The sequence below is a fragment of the Culex pipiens genome, chromosome 2 (assembly GCF_016801865.2).
Source record: "Culex pipiens pallens isolate TS chromosome 2, TS_CPP_V2, whole genome shotgun sequence".
In the NCBI taxonomy this organism is placed as follows: Eukaryota; Metazoa; Arthropoda; class Insecta; order Diptera; family Culicidae; genus Culex; species Culex pipiens.
In genome coordinates, this window is record NC_068938.1 from 119,859,413 (window position 1) to 119,876,502 (window position 17,090).

The window sequence follows — 17,090 nt, forward strand, 5'->3', positions numbered from 1 at the left end:
CATAATTTTAAAAAAAATTAAAAAAAAATATTGGTTATGTAGTCAGACATATCTACTTGATTCTTGAATGCTTCCTTTTGCCTATATTTATGTGCCCTTTCAATTAAAATTTGACCAAATTTCATCTAGTTATTTCTGAAAAAAAGTACACACACAGTCATCTTTTACCCCGATAGCATATGTCTTGGTACGAGGTACATAAAAAGATTAAAAATAGTAATCACTGTTTTTGCAAATCGAAAAAGAGTCACTTACAGTTTAACTTTTGTTACAAATAATCAACGATAATAACAATCTCTTACTTGGAACTCAACATGCGCATTTTGTTTATTTAGTGATAGAAAATCAATATGCATTTAAAATAATTGGAACTAACAAAAAATATCAAAAGAAGTTGCAACAAATTTTGAATTAATCATTGATTGTTGATGTTGATGTTGATTTTAGTTAAACTATTTTGATTTCGTTGCAAATTATCGTTGAACAAATCTCAAGAATTCAGTACAAAAATGAACTAATAAAAAAAATTAGAGAACAAAATGTAGGATTTTAATTTATTTTTCAAATATTATACAAAAAACAAAATCAAAATATTATCAACTGGTACGAATTTTCTCATACTGTATGCCCCACGCCAGTATGACGCAAGGTGATAATCATTGCATAACAATGTATCTTAAAAAAATAAATATTTGTGACCTAGGAAATATTTTACTTGTGGATATTTGTTTTTTATTATATTTTAAGTTTTTTCATATATTTTGATGGAGGCGCAAGATCCTTCATAAAGCTTCGTTTTAGGTGAAGATTCAAGAAGTATCGTGCGCCTCCTTTTTAAAGTATATAAAATTTTAAAATTAAAATAAATTAAAAATTTCCAGGGTAAAATATTTTCCATGTCAAAGATATTTGAAAAGGGCATCTTAAGCGTCCTTTCCACGAAGAAATTGTTTAGATGCATTGATTTGCAATAATAATCTCCTTCAGCCATGGCGTGATTTCAATGTACGTCTTAAAAAAACAAAAAAAAAGTTTCGTTTAAAATTGTCATTTTAAAAACAAGGTGCCTGTCACTGTGCTTCTTATAAATGTCAGCCTGAAAGTGAGCAAATTGAATTTTAATGTTCAATAGATCATTAAGGCCAGGTTTCTTTTAGTTATTCTTTCAAAAATAACAATTTATTATTTAAATTAATTATCTTTGAAAAAAATATTTTCAAATTTGAGGTCAAGCAAATAAATCCAAATTTACTTACAAAACTGTTCTTCTCAAAATGCCTCTAAAACTGAAGATATTTTTTGATTTCTGTTTCCATAACGTATAAAACTTGTAACCTAGAAACTTTTTTTCCGTTTATTTACTTTACTTTACTTTTACTTAACTTATTTTTCTTGAGAAAAAACATGACGCTTAGAGAGTATTCAAATAATCCTATTTATCAATGTTTTAAAAATAATTAACTAATACTAGTTAACTAATTTTTGAAACATTTAAAAATATGTGGAGTCGGAGTCGGAGTCGGAGCCAACCATTTGTTGAAAGCTGGAGTCGGAGTCGGAGTCGGAGTAGGCTAGAGTTGGTAGGCCGGAGTCGGAGTCGGAGTCGGAGCCAACCATTTGTTGAAAGCCGGAGCCGGAGTCGGAGTCGGAGTCGGCTAATCTGAGGAAGCCGGAGTCGGAGTCGGAGTCGGAGTCGTTTGAAATATGACCCGACTCCGCAGCCCTGGTTTTTTCAGCACGAGTCGTATACAGTCGACTTGCTCCAGCTGTCTGTATTTTATTTAGTCCCTTCAAGAAGCATGCTTTGATTTTTCGTTCTATAATTTGAAATCTCCCTCGAAGGTCACTTCAATATCGACAACGAGAGAGTTGACTGTATTTATTCTACGAGGTTCACTGGGTTTATTTATCTGAAGAGTGCTGACGAGTTCCATACAACATTTCTTGCAATTCCGAAAAACACTCTTTAAATCAAAGTTAAATCGCTGGAAGGATTCATGGTGAGCTGGAGATACTTCAGTAAGCTGCCTTCCGATGCTGCCCAATGTCACCGATGCCAACGTTTTGGACACGGTTCCCGGAACTGCACTTTGGCACCGAAGTGTGTCAAGTGCAGCGCAGCCCACCTCACGGCTGCATGCACGCTGCCCAAGAAAGCATCCCTGGGAAAGGACAACCAAGCCGAGCAGAACAAGCGGAACGTGAAGTGTGCTAACTGTGACGGTAACCACACTGCCAATTACCGCGGGTGCACCGTTAGGAAGACCTACCTCGAGGCGCTGGAGAAGAGGAAAAAGCCAGCACCACATTCCTCAAGGACTTCGACAGGTCAACCCTCGACCGAACCCCGTCAAATGAATCCTCCTGGATTCGGGCGTACTTACGCCAGCGTGGCGGCTACCGCAAACGGTCCAACCCCGGCCAGCAACAGTGATGGTGATTTATTCACCCTCACCGAATTCCTCTCCCTTGCGAGGGACATGTTTACGCGACTCAACACTTGCCGAAACAAGCTGGAGCAGTTCTTCGCGCTGCAAGAGCTGATGGGGAAGTACCTATGCCCTGCATAGGTGCAAGCTCACACACTGTGGGAAGTAACGAACTGATTTTTTTTCTGTGATATATATTTAAGCTTTCCTATCCTCCTTCTCTTTCCATAGTAATAGTAGCAGTTATTTTAGAAAGTTTTTTCTGCTCTCGCTTAACCGACTGAAACTGAATTTATTTCATCCAATTGATTATATTTGAATTAATTTGTAGTTGTAAGGATCTCCAAATCTCTGCATTCTGTTATTAGTTAAGCAAATTGTATTCTGATTAGTACAAATAAACATGAATTGAATTGAAAAACTCTTTAAATGGAATTGTTTATTCAATTCATTGTTAAAACCAAACCAATGTCGAAATGTATTACTTTTCATAACAAGTGCTGCAAAGTTCAACTTTCAGCATCCATTTCAGTAGAACTCTAGTAGAACTCTTCAGCATTTGTTATGAAAAGTGTTTCTATTCGATTCTGTTTAGTAAAGTTTTAGTAAAGTAAAGTGGCTTTTTCACCGTTCGAGAATGACAGGAAAAGTAAGTAATTTTACGACGGAATTGGTGAAAAAAATAATGGTACAGTTACATCGGGTAATGTGTACTTCTTTTATGTCAGAAAACAATCTTCAATTACACCTTTTGATAATTGTGTGAATTTATTAAATACTATTTTTATTCCTCCGCAATATTACAAGATGAAAGTTGGCTCGAAACAAAGGGTTTCTTGAGCCGCCTTTGAAGCGTTATTACATTCTGGTTTCATTTCACACCTAAAATAATGGTTCAAATACATTAATTGGTTTACGTTACACTTGCGCTGGCGTAACATTACAGATTTAACGTATTTCAATTTTCTACTCAACCAACAGTTATTTCATGCCTTTGATTGCGTAACGAAATATTGTTTGTGTATATTAAATGAAGTGCAATTTGCTTCCACAAATTGTGTTGTTTTTTTTCAGCATAAACATTTTAATAAACCATATTGTCGCTTGATTGAAGTGATGTGCTTTTGAACTTGGCGTTATAGTTTTTTAAATTCTAATGATACTAAATAAGTTTAAACACCATTTTTGAAATCGTTTATGGCATTTTTTAGAACACTTGAACTGTTATGTGGTTATTGGTGCTACTCGTAAAAAATCAACAAATATTTTGCACTTTCCTTCCGAATAACTGGGCTTGAATACTCTCCGAATATAGATCACACCAAAGGCAAAGAAACAACATCGCGCGCGTGTTTGCGTTAACTTGATGTCACGTTGGGCGCTTAAAGTTCATCGTAAAACGTTATGTACCTCCCAGAAGAGCACTCTTGAATGTTTCTTATTTTACGTTATGTACTGACGTATATTTGACCGTCTGGTCGTTAGCATGCCACAGCCGTGTCGTAGAATTTCAGGACAACGTGTTAATTATCAGCATGCCGCTAAATTAACCCATCAAACAGACCAAACACCGTCCACCCACCACGTGGTGCCTTTATGTGTTAGAATGATGAGGAGAAGGAGGTGGGACATTACAACATCGTTGGAACTCTCTTTGGCAGTTAAACTCTCCAGCAGTTGACGAACGTCGCCCACAAGAAATGAAGAGCGCAAATGAAATGAAAGATGCTGTCTCAAATCTCGCTCTCCATTTCAGGTTTATTTGCTTGTGCTTGGGCTAGTAAATCCCAACCGAGCGTGTTCTCTGGTTGGATTAGCGTCCTTCTTTCCTTCATCCGATTTGGTTTGGTTGGCTTTTGCGACGGACACGAAATGTAGAAAAGCTAAGCTAAACAGGAACCGTTTTTTTTGGCAAGCGCGAATGAGAATTTTCCCCCAACATGAGAGGACAAATCCTAAAGGTACTCAAACGAGAGTCCTTGCATTAAATTCGAGAGGAGGAAAAAAAAGCGACATCAAAAGACGCAACATAAACCAGCCAGCAGCGGTGAGGGGTTCGAGAGCCAAGAAGCTCGACTATGTACTTTAGGCGTATTCATGTTAGCGTTTGGGGTGTTTCTTGGGAACATGTACATAAGGAAGATAACAGGGTACGAACCCCAACCAAGCCGTCGTGGGTAGCGTAGCATCGTTGTTGTCGAGGTTCGGTTTCGCTTTGGTTGACATGAAAGAGTTGAATGGAAAGGTTGCGAATAAAAAATGGTAGAAAATACCCTGGGGGATAAGATGTGCACGGAAGATTCATTGATCTTCGTATGTGGATTGTCAAGGATAAACTCAGATTACATCGTGAAACAGGGTTCAAAATATGGAGTTTTTCTTTTGTATGAAACAGTGAATAAATTTGAGAGATTCTAAAAAATATTTCAGGCTGATTTATCGAATCCAATGACCGGACCGGCCGGTAGCGATAATAGGGAAAAGTAGAATTTGTATCAGATTTGGAATATACTGATACAACTTACCTCAGTCCCAAGTATTAGGTGGTGATTGCCCTCGCACTTCTTCCAACGACCCATATCAGAGTGGCAGAGCACCTTGCGATCCAATTCCAGGGTCTTTGGACATTGCCTGGTCCCGCTAAAAACGTGGAATCAAGGAACAGAAAGATCCACGATCTATATTTTGACTGCTAATCCTCTCGGGAAATCAGGGACCAGCGCGTATTAAATATGAGAAATCAACATGGCTCAAAACTACTGATTAATGCACTACTGGAGAAAAAAGACCACAACAAGCAGTTATTTTGTTAATATGATATGTTCTATTCCTAAGTTTTGACTCAGAACTTCAAGATGCGGGATTTGATCCCTGAGCGCTTCTGAGTCAGGAGCGCAACAATTAAACCACAGATACTGCTATAAAAAAACTTGGGCTCTTAAAGCAAAGTACCGTCATCTGGGCCGGATCGGAACTGCATGTCCTCTTTTTGTTGGCCTGATTCTGTTCTAACCGAAAGCAATGAGAAAAATCTGGTGCTCCAACATGGTTTTATTATGTTATAAAAATTATATATTATAGATGTCGAAGTGATTAATTGGAAAGACTCTTCTTCTTTCAAAAATTATGATCATATGGACGCAATCCTGAAACAATTTGATTGCGAAAACAGTCGGGTGTCAAATACACACTTTTATCAATGGTTTGAAAATACTGAATTGTTACAGAATGGTTCATGAGTACCGTCATCAGGGGTGACATTGGGTCTGGGGGGTGAAATTGGGTCATACAAATTTCAGCATTTTTATATGACCCAATCTCACCCCCAGACCCAATGTCACTCCTGATGACGGTATCATAAATGCTATAAAGCTTCTAAAATTAACAATTTTTGAAAATAAATGTATGAGGTCATGACGGCTGATATAAAAAAAAAAATTTAAAAAAATGATTATAGTATGCTGTATTATTACAAATATGATAGGTAAATCTTATTTCTCTAAGCACAAGCGACACTGAAATGATTTTATAAATGGATTTTGAGCTTTGGTTCGCGGCTTGACAGCAAGTATCTTATTTGACAACTCGTTCAATTAGCATTATGTGGTGCGATGATTCAACTGAATCATCATACCACATAAATTTTGAAAAATATTTGCAACGACCAATTACAACAAATCTTATGAAAATACGTTCAATGGCAACCTTGTTCCTTTGGAACCGATTCCTGAGGACCAAAGTAACCAAATTGGGTCCTCGCATCACGGGTGCTTTTTTAGAAATCTATACCCTTTGATATCTATCCATCCTAGTATTGTAGTCGTGCCAACCTTAAGAAACCTATTGTAAAGGCTATAAAAGACCTCGAGGATCGATACCAGGTCTCTTTCCTCCACGATCCGGGATCGTGTCAAGTCGTCTTCAAATTAACAGTTGATCAAGTCTTCTAAAAGTGTGTTAGATCATCCGTCATGTCCCAACACTTCACCCTTCATTTGAGTAAAAAATAATATAAATCGGTCGAAAAATGGATTGATGGCAGCATTTCTATTTTCTGGATCAAATTGACCCCTTAGGATCTAAATCTTAACAATCTTCGGATATTGATGTACTAACTTTATTGTGCAAAAAATTAATATATCAGCTGTTACAATTTACCCCATGTACTCCAACAGTAAAAAGATTGAGGTGAACCATTCAGTTGTGACCAGTAAATTTACTTTTTAGCGCCTATGTGCATCTAGCAGGATGCGGCAAATGAAGCTTTTGTAGGTAATCTCAAATACTCACAACTTTTAAATTTGATATCTCAGAAACAAAACATAACTTTTTTTGACAATAAGAGATTCTTATGAAAAATTGGATGGAGAACACGGTTGTGAGGTCACATCGAAAATTTAGATAGGGTTGTTTTGTGATACGGAAGTTTGAGTTTTCAAATTCACAATTCAGGTAGACAAAAAAAGCTTTAAAACTAAGTTATTAAAACGAAACATGAATCTAAGTCCAATTTTCTTTAGAATGAGTCCAAGACTGACCTTCCACGACTTGTAGTTTTTGAGCAAACGCTGTTTGAAAAATGAGAATTACGGATTCTTGCATGTTTTGATTGTATCCACAACCCTGCCAAACTTGAGCAGTTGTCTTATTATTCATTTTTTAGAATAAACATTGCGACATAAAAAAATAGTTTTGCATCTTTTAAAAATTAGATAATAATAAATTATAATGTGATACTTCTAAATGATAGTTAGCAAACAATTTTAGAACAGAAAATTCAATTTAATTGTGTACATTTCGAATTAATATTATGCAATTATAAAAAAAAACATAGCGTGACGTCACAGTCTCGCAAACACTACCCCCCTTCCCCCTTCGTCACATCTTATCACACCTACGTAACCCCCCCCCTCCCCTCCTAAGAGTGTACGTACTTTATGGATGACGCCTAAATAGAGGTACCAGAGTCAATCATTTTAGTAAACATTTGAAAGGGTTTTCAATTATTTCTACATTAAATTTCTATACAGTATAATCTTTCGAAGACACCTAAATACTATGATGAAGTTATAAATAAATTAACCATTCCATCGCTAACCATTTCAAATAAACTGAATGCGGAAATGAATTCCGTAAACTTCTACTCGCATTTTTAGCACAGTTTTCAACATTTGAATAATATTTGGTCTTAATTATATTTGTGTTCGGCCCAAGCCGAGATTTTAACCAAACCAACGCGAAGCGTGAAGATCAATGTTGTAAATAGTGATCGGAAATAGAAAATGTTGAAAAGAAAAGTTAACTTCCTGAGTGTTTACAGTCCGCTCGATCGAAAATCGTCCACATCGCCCAAATGTCGTTGCCAGGAGCCGCAACAATCTGCATTAAGTTTTCTGTCACAAATCAAACCCATCAACACTACAAGAACCGAAAAGTTTGCCAAGTTTTCACTATCCCTCATAAAAACAGGCGGGCAAATGGTTTCTTTTGCGCCGTTTATCGCTTTTCCTCTTATCCCTCGCGATGCATCTTGATGCTCCCCGTGCAGGCGCTGATGTTGATAATGTTTCCTCGCGCACGCAATCACGAATGAGCGAAACGAGTGACGATAAGAATCACGTTCGCGCGAGAGTGAGCGAGGCAATGCTCACCGGCATGACTGGCTTAGAGTCCTTTTAGCTGAGCTGATACGAGATTTGCTCTAGTCATGAGCCGTTGTTGTTGAGTTGATGCATGAAAGAAACGAAGGCGAAAAAGAAGAGTGAAAAACATTCCGGCATCATGCTCATGCTGATCTTGGGCTGCGTACACAGCGGCAAAGCTCGAAGCCGATGCTCGTTCGCAGCATAAATATGTATACGTACATACAGGCTCACGATGATCCGGCAGCTTATGCAGAAAATGCTGAAAGCAGAGCAAAAGGGTGATGAAAAGGAGACTACAACATTGAGTCGGAGAGCCGGTTTTGGTGAGCGTGAGAGAGCATGAGAGGTTTAAAAAAAACTTGGTAGTCATTTCACAGAGTCACACCTCAAAAGGTAATTCGGGCGCAGGGGGGTGTCAACAACTCATTCCATATGCAGCAGCGATTGGGTAAAATAAACAAACTCAAACCAGCTCTCGAAGTTGGTGAGCAACGACGCCCCTTTGTCGATGCGAGTATCCGGTTGGCTCTTTCCCTCTTGTTTTGCGTTTCTTTCCCACTCTCGAACTCCTCTATGTGGAACGGAGTGGCACCATGGCGTTCATGAAATCCGACCACGTTAGTCTCTATTCGTCTCTAGGTCGTGTCGGTCGTGCGGAGTCTGTCTGTGTTTTCTCGCCGTGCGCTACAGTGCTGCCGTTGAGCGGTGACTAGTGGTGATAGCGCGGACTTGAACTGACTTGGACTAGCGCATTTTCCCAGGATTAAAGTGATTAGCTGTGGTGAGCACAAGGTGCGCGGAAAAAGTTTCCTGCATTTCGATGCAGGCTCTCGTGCTTCGAGTGATGCTGTGTGTTGCTACAGTGATTGAAGATTAATGTGAATATTTGGATACGGTGTATTTCGTGAAAGAGTGTGATTTGATTGTTTTGGTTATCAACTGTGCTACAAGAAAAAATAAATACAACGGATAATGACAACACGTGACGCTAGTTGAACGTGAATTTTGGATTCAAGCAAAACCATACCGCAAAAGCGAAAAACCATTCACAGTGCTAGTGTAGTGGCAAACCTCCCGTGAGTAAACAGAACCCCACACGTGTTACCGGTTGAGAAGACGTCGACAACGACGACGGCGACGACTCCCCCGGAAGCAGCCCCAGAGGAGCGCACGTTGGCATTGGCGTTCGTTACGCAGAAACCCCGGAGGAACACCCGCTTCAAAATTTTAACGGAAAACACAAAGGCGCCCCCTAGGGCTGTCGCGTTGGCGTCCTATCTGGGGGACGGATTCTCGGCAGTGGGCACCCGGGCCCCACCGGCGAAAGACCTGATGGCGTTCGGTTCGGTGCTGCAGCACAACCAGCACAACATAGGTACGTCCGGGAAGAACAATGGTACAGTTTACTTAACCGGAGCGCATTTGATTAGGGAACCGGTTTGTGAATGAAAGTCCACGTTGCACCTGTTGTGGTGGCACTTCGCCGACTAATTCCGCCGGATGATCAAGTTGCGGCAAGCTCACGTGACCATCTGCATCATTTCAGCTTGAAACGTAAATTTTGTATGCAATTTTGCAAGAATTAAATAGTCAAAGAACCATGCAGCTCCATCAGAATAAAAATAAAAATGATGTAATAAGAAATTCGTTCGTAAATTGCATTTCTAGAGTTTTGTTTGAAAGGTCCTATAAGCTATTGTCTTTCATATGTTCAAAGGACTTATTCAAAAAAAATCTAGATTTGTTGTTAATTATTGCTGTAAAAACTGATTGTCGTTTGTTCACTCGTTTTTATATTGCAGAATTGAAAATAGTGCACACAATTTTTGCACATTCTACAACTCACGAATCACGAAGCGTCCCATTTATTCTTATTTATTCTTTTTTTGAATATTTAGAAAAAAATTATGGTTCACGATTCATTTATTGGCAGCATTCAAAAAACTGCACATTTCTAAAGTGATTATTGAAAATCAAAATTTTGACAACAAGGTTTGTAATAGTGCAATTTTTTTTCTTACTTGTTATAAGAAAGGCAAAGGCAGTTGTGTAGTATCCGATGTAGTTTAGATTTGTCAATAGTAGTTATTTTCATTTTATTGTCACTACGCAATTCGCTGATAGCATTTACAATGTCCCATCCCAGAGGATCCCGGAGTACCAAATTTTCTTAGCATGGTGCTCCCAACGAATACAACCCAAATCTCGGAGCGTATGGTGGTGTGTCCCCACGCTTCTTCCTCCCCTCTCGATTCAGAATTGTGTTGTTGTTCGAAGACTCTGTGCTTAAACTCAACCCAATTACGAGTCATCTCTGCGATACGGCTTTACGCAGTAGGCCTGGCCGATTTAACGCTTGTGATGTTTCAATGCATTCTAGTGCAATGGCGCACTGCAAATGTTAATAAATGACAAGAAGAGTGCTAGGCGTAATCTAACCTAAGGCACTTTCCAGGATCCCTTCGAAAGATTGGCTGCGCTAGGGTCTGATTAGATTAGATTAGATTAGACTACGCAATTCGTTGATAGCATTCCAAGATTCAGATTTTTCTTTTGTTTCAAATTCCTGGATTTTTTTTTGTTGGCTTAAGTTAAATTCTTTTAAAATAAATAGCGAACATTTGCTATATCTTAAAATTACATAATATACATAACAATAGCAGTTATTGTTGAAATTCAGTTTGTTGTACTAATATAAAATATATTGAGGCCGTTGCAAATATTTTTCAAAGTTTATGTCACCCACCCCCCCCCCCCCCTTCAAAGTTGGCCTGAATAATCAGGGGGCAAAAAAATATTTTTTCTTAAACTTAAAAATTTTAATGAAAGCTAAAGTTTAATTAACTGAAAACCAGTTAAAATGTATTTTCCCGCGTTTATAATCTTATTTAGCATTTTTGAACTCCTTTGAATACATTTTAAATTTTCATAAAATATCAATGTACAGTCCCACGGAAAGTTTTTTTTTTGCGAAAAAAAATTCCGTCTATACCTCGATATTTTCAAAACTAATGATTGGAAAGCAACTTTACGCCTGTAAAATGCATTTTAAAACACTTTTTTCATCCAAATGTTGAAACCTAGGCTTATAATTTCAATTTTTATTTTTTTGCCCCCCTCCGACTTTGGTCAGAGCCGAGGGACATAAACTTCAAAAAATATTTGCAACGGCCTAAATTAACTTTGCGACGTTGTTTGAATTTTAATTTACCAATTATAAGGTCAGTCTCGATAAAATTCAAAGGAAGAAATCAAAATACTTTAATTTAAATCATGACTTCTAGATAAAATAAATTGAAAACATTTGTTCAAAAGGTTGTCAGAGCTGCGTACAAGTTATATGTAAGTATATTTTAATAAACTTTTGATCAAAACTGTTTTATGAAATATATTTTTTCAATAACTGTGTGTGAAGTGAGACTGAATATCTAACAAAATGTACCGAAGCTACTCAAAAACTCAAATTTTACCAATTTTTTGATAGTTTGATAGCTTAAAAATTAGGCATTTTCCAATATTTTGTGAAAATCGTGAATCGTGAACTACTTTTTGATGACCGCCCTCACTGGCTTAAGACAATATTTTCCAACCATTTAAAACCGTTTAATCTTGGCAATGTTTGTTCTGTCCGATGGATTTTCATGTGGTGCTAAATTGTAATCAGTTAGCACACACATACACGGACCATTGAAAAGTATCTTATCCGTCTATTCCGAGCGTCACTACCTTTCGGTTCGTGGAAGGGTTTGCTCTTTGTTTGCTTAGGATCTGAAAACTCATTACTATTCATTAGCACCACCGCGTGTATCAGACGTAACTGGTGACGTTCTTCTTCTGAATGTGGAGAACAAAATCTAATCTCGATTTAATCGATCGCGAGATTTTCACCAATCTGTTGGAAAGGTAGCTGTTTAACCATGGGCACTTTTCTCATCTTTTTTCTTCTGTTGTGGCGTGGGATAATTAATTCGATTCGATGGGACCTTTAACTAAATCTTCAAGCGAATAATCCGTTCATCCGGTGTACACTTTCGTTGGTGCTTGTTACGACGATGTGGTTGGGGAAAAGATTGAGATGTAATTTGGTTGACATTGAGAGTATTTTTAAATCAAAATTAAGAACTGTATACGCTCAAAAACATAAATTTGTCTGAATAATAAATTAAGTGCTGGCCTTAAACATACACAAAAAATCTAAATTAAAATCGAAAATAAAACAATATAAGTCAAGAAATGAGTTAAACCACAATTTGTAATGTTGAAAAATATGAATAATAATATAAAATCAGTATTAGATCTTGTGATTGTTAAATCGTGTTGTTCCGAAAGGTTTTCTCTAAAACTTTCAAAGTTATTTAAAACTAAAAAGTTGGGGCACAGAAATAATGGCACAACAACAAGTAATAAATAAATGGCAAATGTGTTCATCAATCAAAAGCGCAGAGCCACGGTTCTCATCGAAAATGAAAAAAAAAGCATCCACCACTCAAAGTGGCAATCTACAACTTGTGGACTACAGAGTTGTAAATAAAAAAAAGTCCAAACCCGTGCGAGACAACAGAAAATAACAACATCCCGAGGCAATTTGTTTCTGCTTCCAACGTCACACACGCACACACGCATACACACACACACGTTCATCATTTCTGGTGGCTGTCTTTCTATCAGTCAAAAAGAGTTTAACATGATGGCTGTTGGGAGACAAGACCAACCAAGCAGGCCATGCTCACAATCAGGGGGCCTTCACGGTCACACAACCTGGACCGTCCTCGTCATCGTCCATCAACGGCCTACTACGGTGCGTTTGGGTCCGCTGGAACAGATCGCGACGCGACGACGCGAACGTGGATCAAAGTTGGCCAAATTTCTGGCAACTAAATTGATTACCGTAATCGATTCACTTTGCAAACCGCTGGCAGTGAGCCGATTGGGCAGTGTTGCCAATATTTTGCTTTTTTAAAAGCTAAATTTTGCTTTTCAAGTTAAATATTTGCCACCACTGGAGATTTTTCACCTACAGTTTTCATCGACCATTTTGAGGAACATGCCTTGAAGCTCAGTCCATCAGTCGTTTATCAGAACCGCGATCTTTGAAAGCTCTCTCACACACACGTGATCTTCAATCGTCAGTGACTAACAAAGCCCCGCGGTGCACTTGCTGAATACAGTTGCAGTTTTACCTCTTATGCTAATAATCGCCGCGCACGTTATAACCAGTCATTATCGATCGTTTCGAGACGAACTTAGTTTTTTTTCGGTTCGTGTCGTAAAGCGTGTTTTTTGCTTGTCTTTTTTTTTATCGGAGAGGAAGATAAGTGCAGCGTTCATTTAGTCGCGTACCTGTGTAAGCGGTACTAATCGCTGTTGTACAGTCAGTGTTATGGCTCTATCAAACAGGTGCCTGGCCTCACCTTGACGGTTACTGGAGCTCACGATAGTTGGCATTTTTAACTTGTTTTTGGAATGAAATTGTATCTTTTTCAATTTATATAGAGCATTAATATATTGAATAATATGGGATTGAATTAAAATCAAACAGATCTTGTTTTAAAAATAAGTAATAAAATTACAGAAATTTAGCAATAGTATTTTTTTTAATAATTATGTTCAAATTTTTAAAAGAAGCATATTTGAAATGATGTATTTTGTGCATTTTGTGATACTTTTAGTTTCCAAATATTTAACATCAGTGCTATCTGTCACGTCTGCTGTAAAAAATAGGACGTGTCATTAGATAGTACAAAAGCGAAGATTCACCAAACTATTTTCTTTAAACTGTCCTTTCGTGGCCTTGATTTGTAGGAAATTGAATGCTTGTGCCAAGAATGTCTTGAAACAACATGTTTGTTATTAACTTCTTTAACAAATCTATAGAAAAAACATGACGTAGAACTATAAGGTGTTATGTGAATTTGTCCTTTGGAAGAATCTTTATCAAAATAATTACTGAGAACTATGAGAGAGTAATTCGCAAAAGACTTTTACGTCAAATATCGGTAAAATTCAAACGCAATAAGCTTTGCAAAAAGCCAGCTTCAAAATATTCGAGAAAAAATTGATCTCTCTCTATGCATTCGCTTAAAAACATCTGGCACTTCGACTTGATCGTGCTATCTTAGCGTATGTCACTTTTTTACGTTTTGAGAAAAACTTGATTTAATCTATAATTTTGGATAAACAAAAAAAAAATAGAGCACGCTATGCAAATAATAACAAATTCGTTTTTTTGGGCTGACCATTCTGTAGATTGCCCCGAAATTTGGTTGCTGAAGTTTGGAGGTAAAACCATTTTTTTACATTAATAATTCAATTTTGCTTAAAATCGACGTGCGACACGATCACTATGATTTGTGAGTAATGTGGAAACGTTGCCGGGTATTTTATGATAATTTGATTTGGGGACGTAAATAGAAACTAAATGACAAAAAAACAACGCTATTAAAACAAAATCCCAACATCAAAAAAATAAAAGCATCAATTTCACATTTAATAAGCAAAATCAACAATCTTTTTTTACTGTGCATAGGTATCCATTCATCTAAACATTGCGAACCATCGAAAAGAAGGCAAATATTAATCTCTTTCCCGCCAACCGAAAAAAAGCCATCACGAATTAAATCAGCGTCGAAATGTTACGCTTCTGTGAATGATACCTCTATTTTGACACCTTTGCTCGGGCATGGTTGCACTATGAAAACAAAACGGCGAAACAATACCGATGTTGGTTGCTGTTTGTTGGTGTTGGGGTGCGGAAAACTTGATATGGGATCGGAACTCAAATTGGGGCGTTATTTAAGAAGATTTGCCCACGACCACTAAACCGTTGCAAACCGACGACGTATCGATTTCAAGGTTGCTCTGTTTTTCTAGGGTCGGCTGATCTTTCGGAGTAGGATCGGAAATGTGTGTGCTTTTTTTTGGGTCGGCTTGAAGTGTGCGTTGTATGTTTTTACAGTTGACGGGTGGCGTAACGATTAGCTAACGGAAGAAGTTTTTACTGTTGTATCAGTTGCAAAAGTTACTGAAAAGCCTTAAAAGCTTAAGGATTCGAATACAGATTCTTCACATCTGAAATGGCTTCTACTACTTCCTCCCCACACCATCTACGAATCTCACCCAGCAAGAGCAAAGGAAGTCATGAAGATGGGTTTCTAAGGCAACGGAAAAATGTTTCCGTCTTTTCCCCACCACCAGTGAGGGTGGAAGGTGACACGCCGGTTGCTGCGATACTTGGAGACAACCGGTGGGTTGCTATGTTACACATTGCACTTTCGGCAACTCCCCACCACCAACAACCCCTCCTCCCACGATTTTCAGTAAAATCATGCGCAATGAAGCGAATGAACGGTTTGCACACATTCCCTTTAAAATCGCAAATTTATTTTCAATCGATTTCTCACGCGAATTTTCAATCAGAGTGAATAAACTAAATACACTCGCACCCCCTCCACCTTGCCGTTGCCATCTGTCTGTGCAGTCACTATTCGTGGGATTTTGTGTGTGTGTTTACCTTCAATTAGTGATTCATTCACAAAATTTACAACGCTTCAAGCTGGGGAGGGGTAAAGGGGGCGAAGGTAGTTTGTACAACTGACTAAGCGTCTCCATCGGAGGGACTCTGATCTCATTAGGCTTAAAGTTTTCACGCCAAATGCAAATTTTATAGCGCCTTTTTGCTGCTGGGGTGCCGTAATTAATATCGATGTGGTGTGTTCAGCGTACAGTTCTCGATATGAAAAACAAGCCGGGAACAAATTATTTATGAATACATTTTCTCTGTGTTCCACTTTGGCGATTTGGTTTTTACTTCGCACCCGACGGCCGGACGGTAAAAACATGTGCCTTTTGAGTGACGACGGGTGGTTTTGTAGTAGAGACTTATTGTATTGTTTGAATTGTTTGCTGCCAACGAATTAATGTTCGGTTAATGTGGGTTAATTGATTAATGTCTCTACTGTTTATTTGTTATACATCGTTAAATAAACCATAGAAAGATATCACTGATCGCCTAGTGATATCGATAGCACAATACTAGATTTGAGCTCCCTGAACATAATAGTATTCCGATTGGCATAATAATATTTTTGTAAATTTCCAGCCAATGAATAAAATTGTAAATTCGGAAATGGAATCATCTAAAACAACCATGCGCTCCCCTTTATTTTGGCTACCCTTTCAGATACATGTGGATGCGCATGGTTGCTTAACATAAATATTACAAAGTAAACATATTTACAATTTTATTTTTTCGTGTGTTAACAACGACATCAAAAATGTAAAAAAATGCATTTAAAAGCTTTAAATTAGGAAATAAATGTACTAATTTAGTTGTTCTGTATTCGTTTTAATCAAAATCTCCCAAAAATATTAAAATATAGTGCAAGAAACTGGTCAAAACAATTGTCCCAATTCACCCCATGTGTCCCGATTTGCCCCAAATGACGGTAATAAGAATTTTTCGAAACTCATGGAGACGCATGGCAGCCCATTTAAAGATGATGGTCTAATAAACTAATCGAACTTAAATTAAAACCAGTTTTTTTGCATTTGCATTTATTTTATAATTAGCGGATGGGTAAATGTTGCTACAATATTTAAAAATAGGCTGAATTTTAATTTTGTGCTATCATTTCATGTCATCACCAGCAATGGATTACATATCAAGCATTGAATGAAACTTTTTTAAGGCAATTCAAATTTAAGGGTGCATAACAAACAATGAAGTTGTTATCTTCTTATCCCAAAATTGTCAAACTCACAAACTTTGATTTAAAAATAACCAAAATTTGTTTTGTATTGTTTTGTGGAAAGTACTTCATAGGATAAATCAAAAATTAGATCGATAGTTCCTGCACTGCCCATGTTTGCAGAATTGTCCCATATGCAAAAACAGCAAGCTGAGAAAAACGCATTTGAAATTTGTCCCATACATAAGGCTACGTGTCCAGTTTTCGTGAAAAAACTGGATTTCCTCCTGATTTCTAGAACAAAGTACTGGATGTTATAGGCTTTTCTG

The 17,090-nt window shown here is 37.6% G+C and overlaps 1 protein-coding gene across 2 annotated transcripts in view; it reads left to right on the plus strand.

Moving 5' to 3' along the window:
- The first annotated feature begins 8,705 nt into the window (after nucleotides 1–8,705).
- LOC120424133 (LIM/homeobox protein Lhx5) overlaps nucleotides 8,706–17,090 on the plus strand; it is a 61,267-nt gene continuing 52,882 nt past the window's right edge. For both annotated transcript variants that reach the window (XM_039588173.2, XM_039588174.2), the window contains exon 1: nucleotides 8,706–9,449. In XM_039588173.2, the coding sequence (XP_039444107.1) occupies nucleotides 9,407–9,449 (43 nt within the window). In that variant the 5' untranslated portion in view covers nucleotides 8,706–9,406. The remainder of the gene's footprint in view (nucleotides 9,450–17,090) is intronic.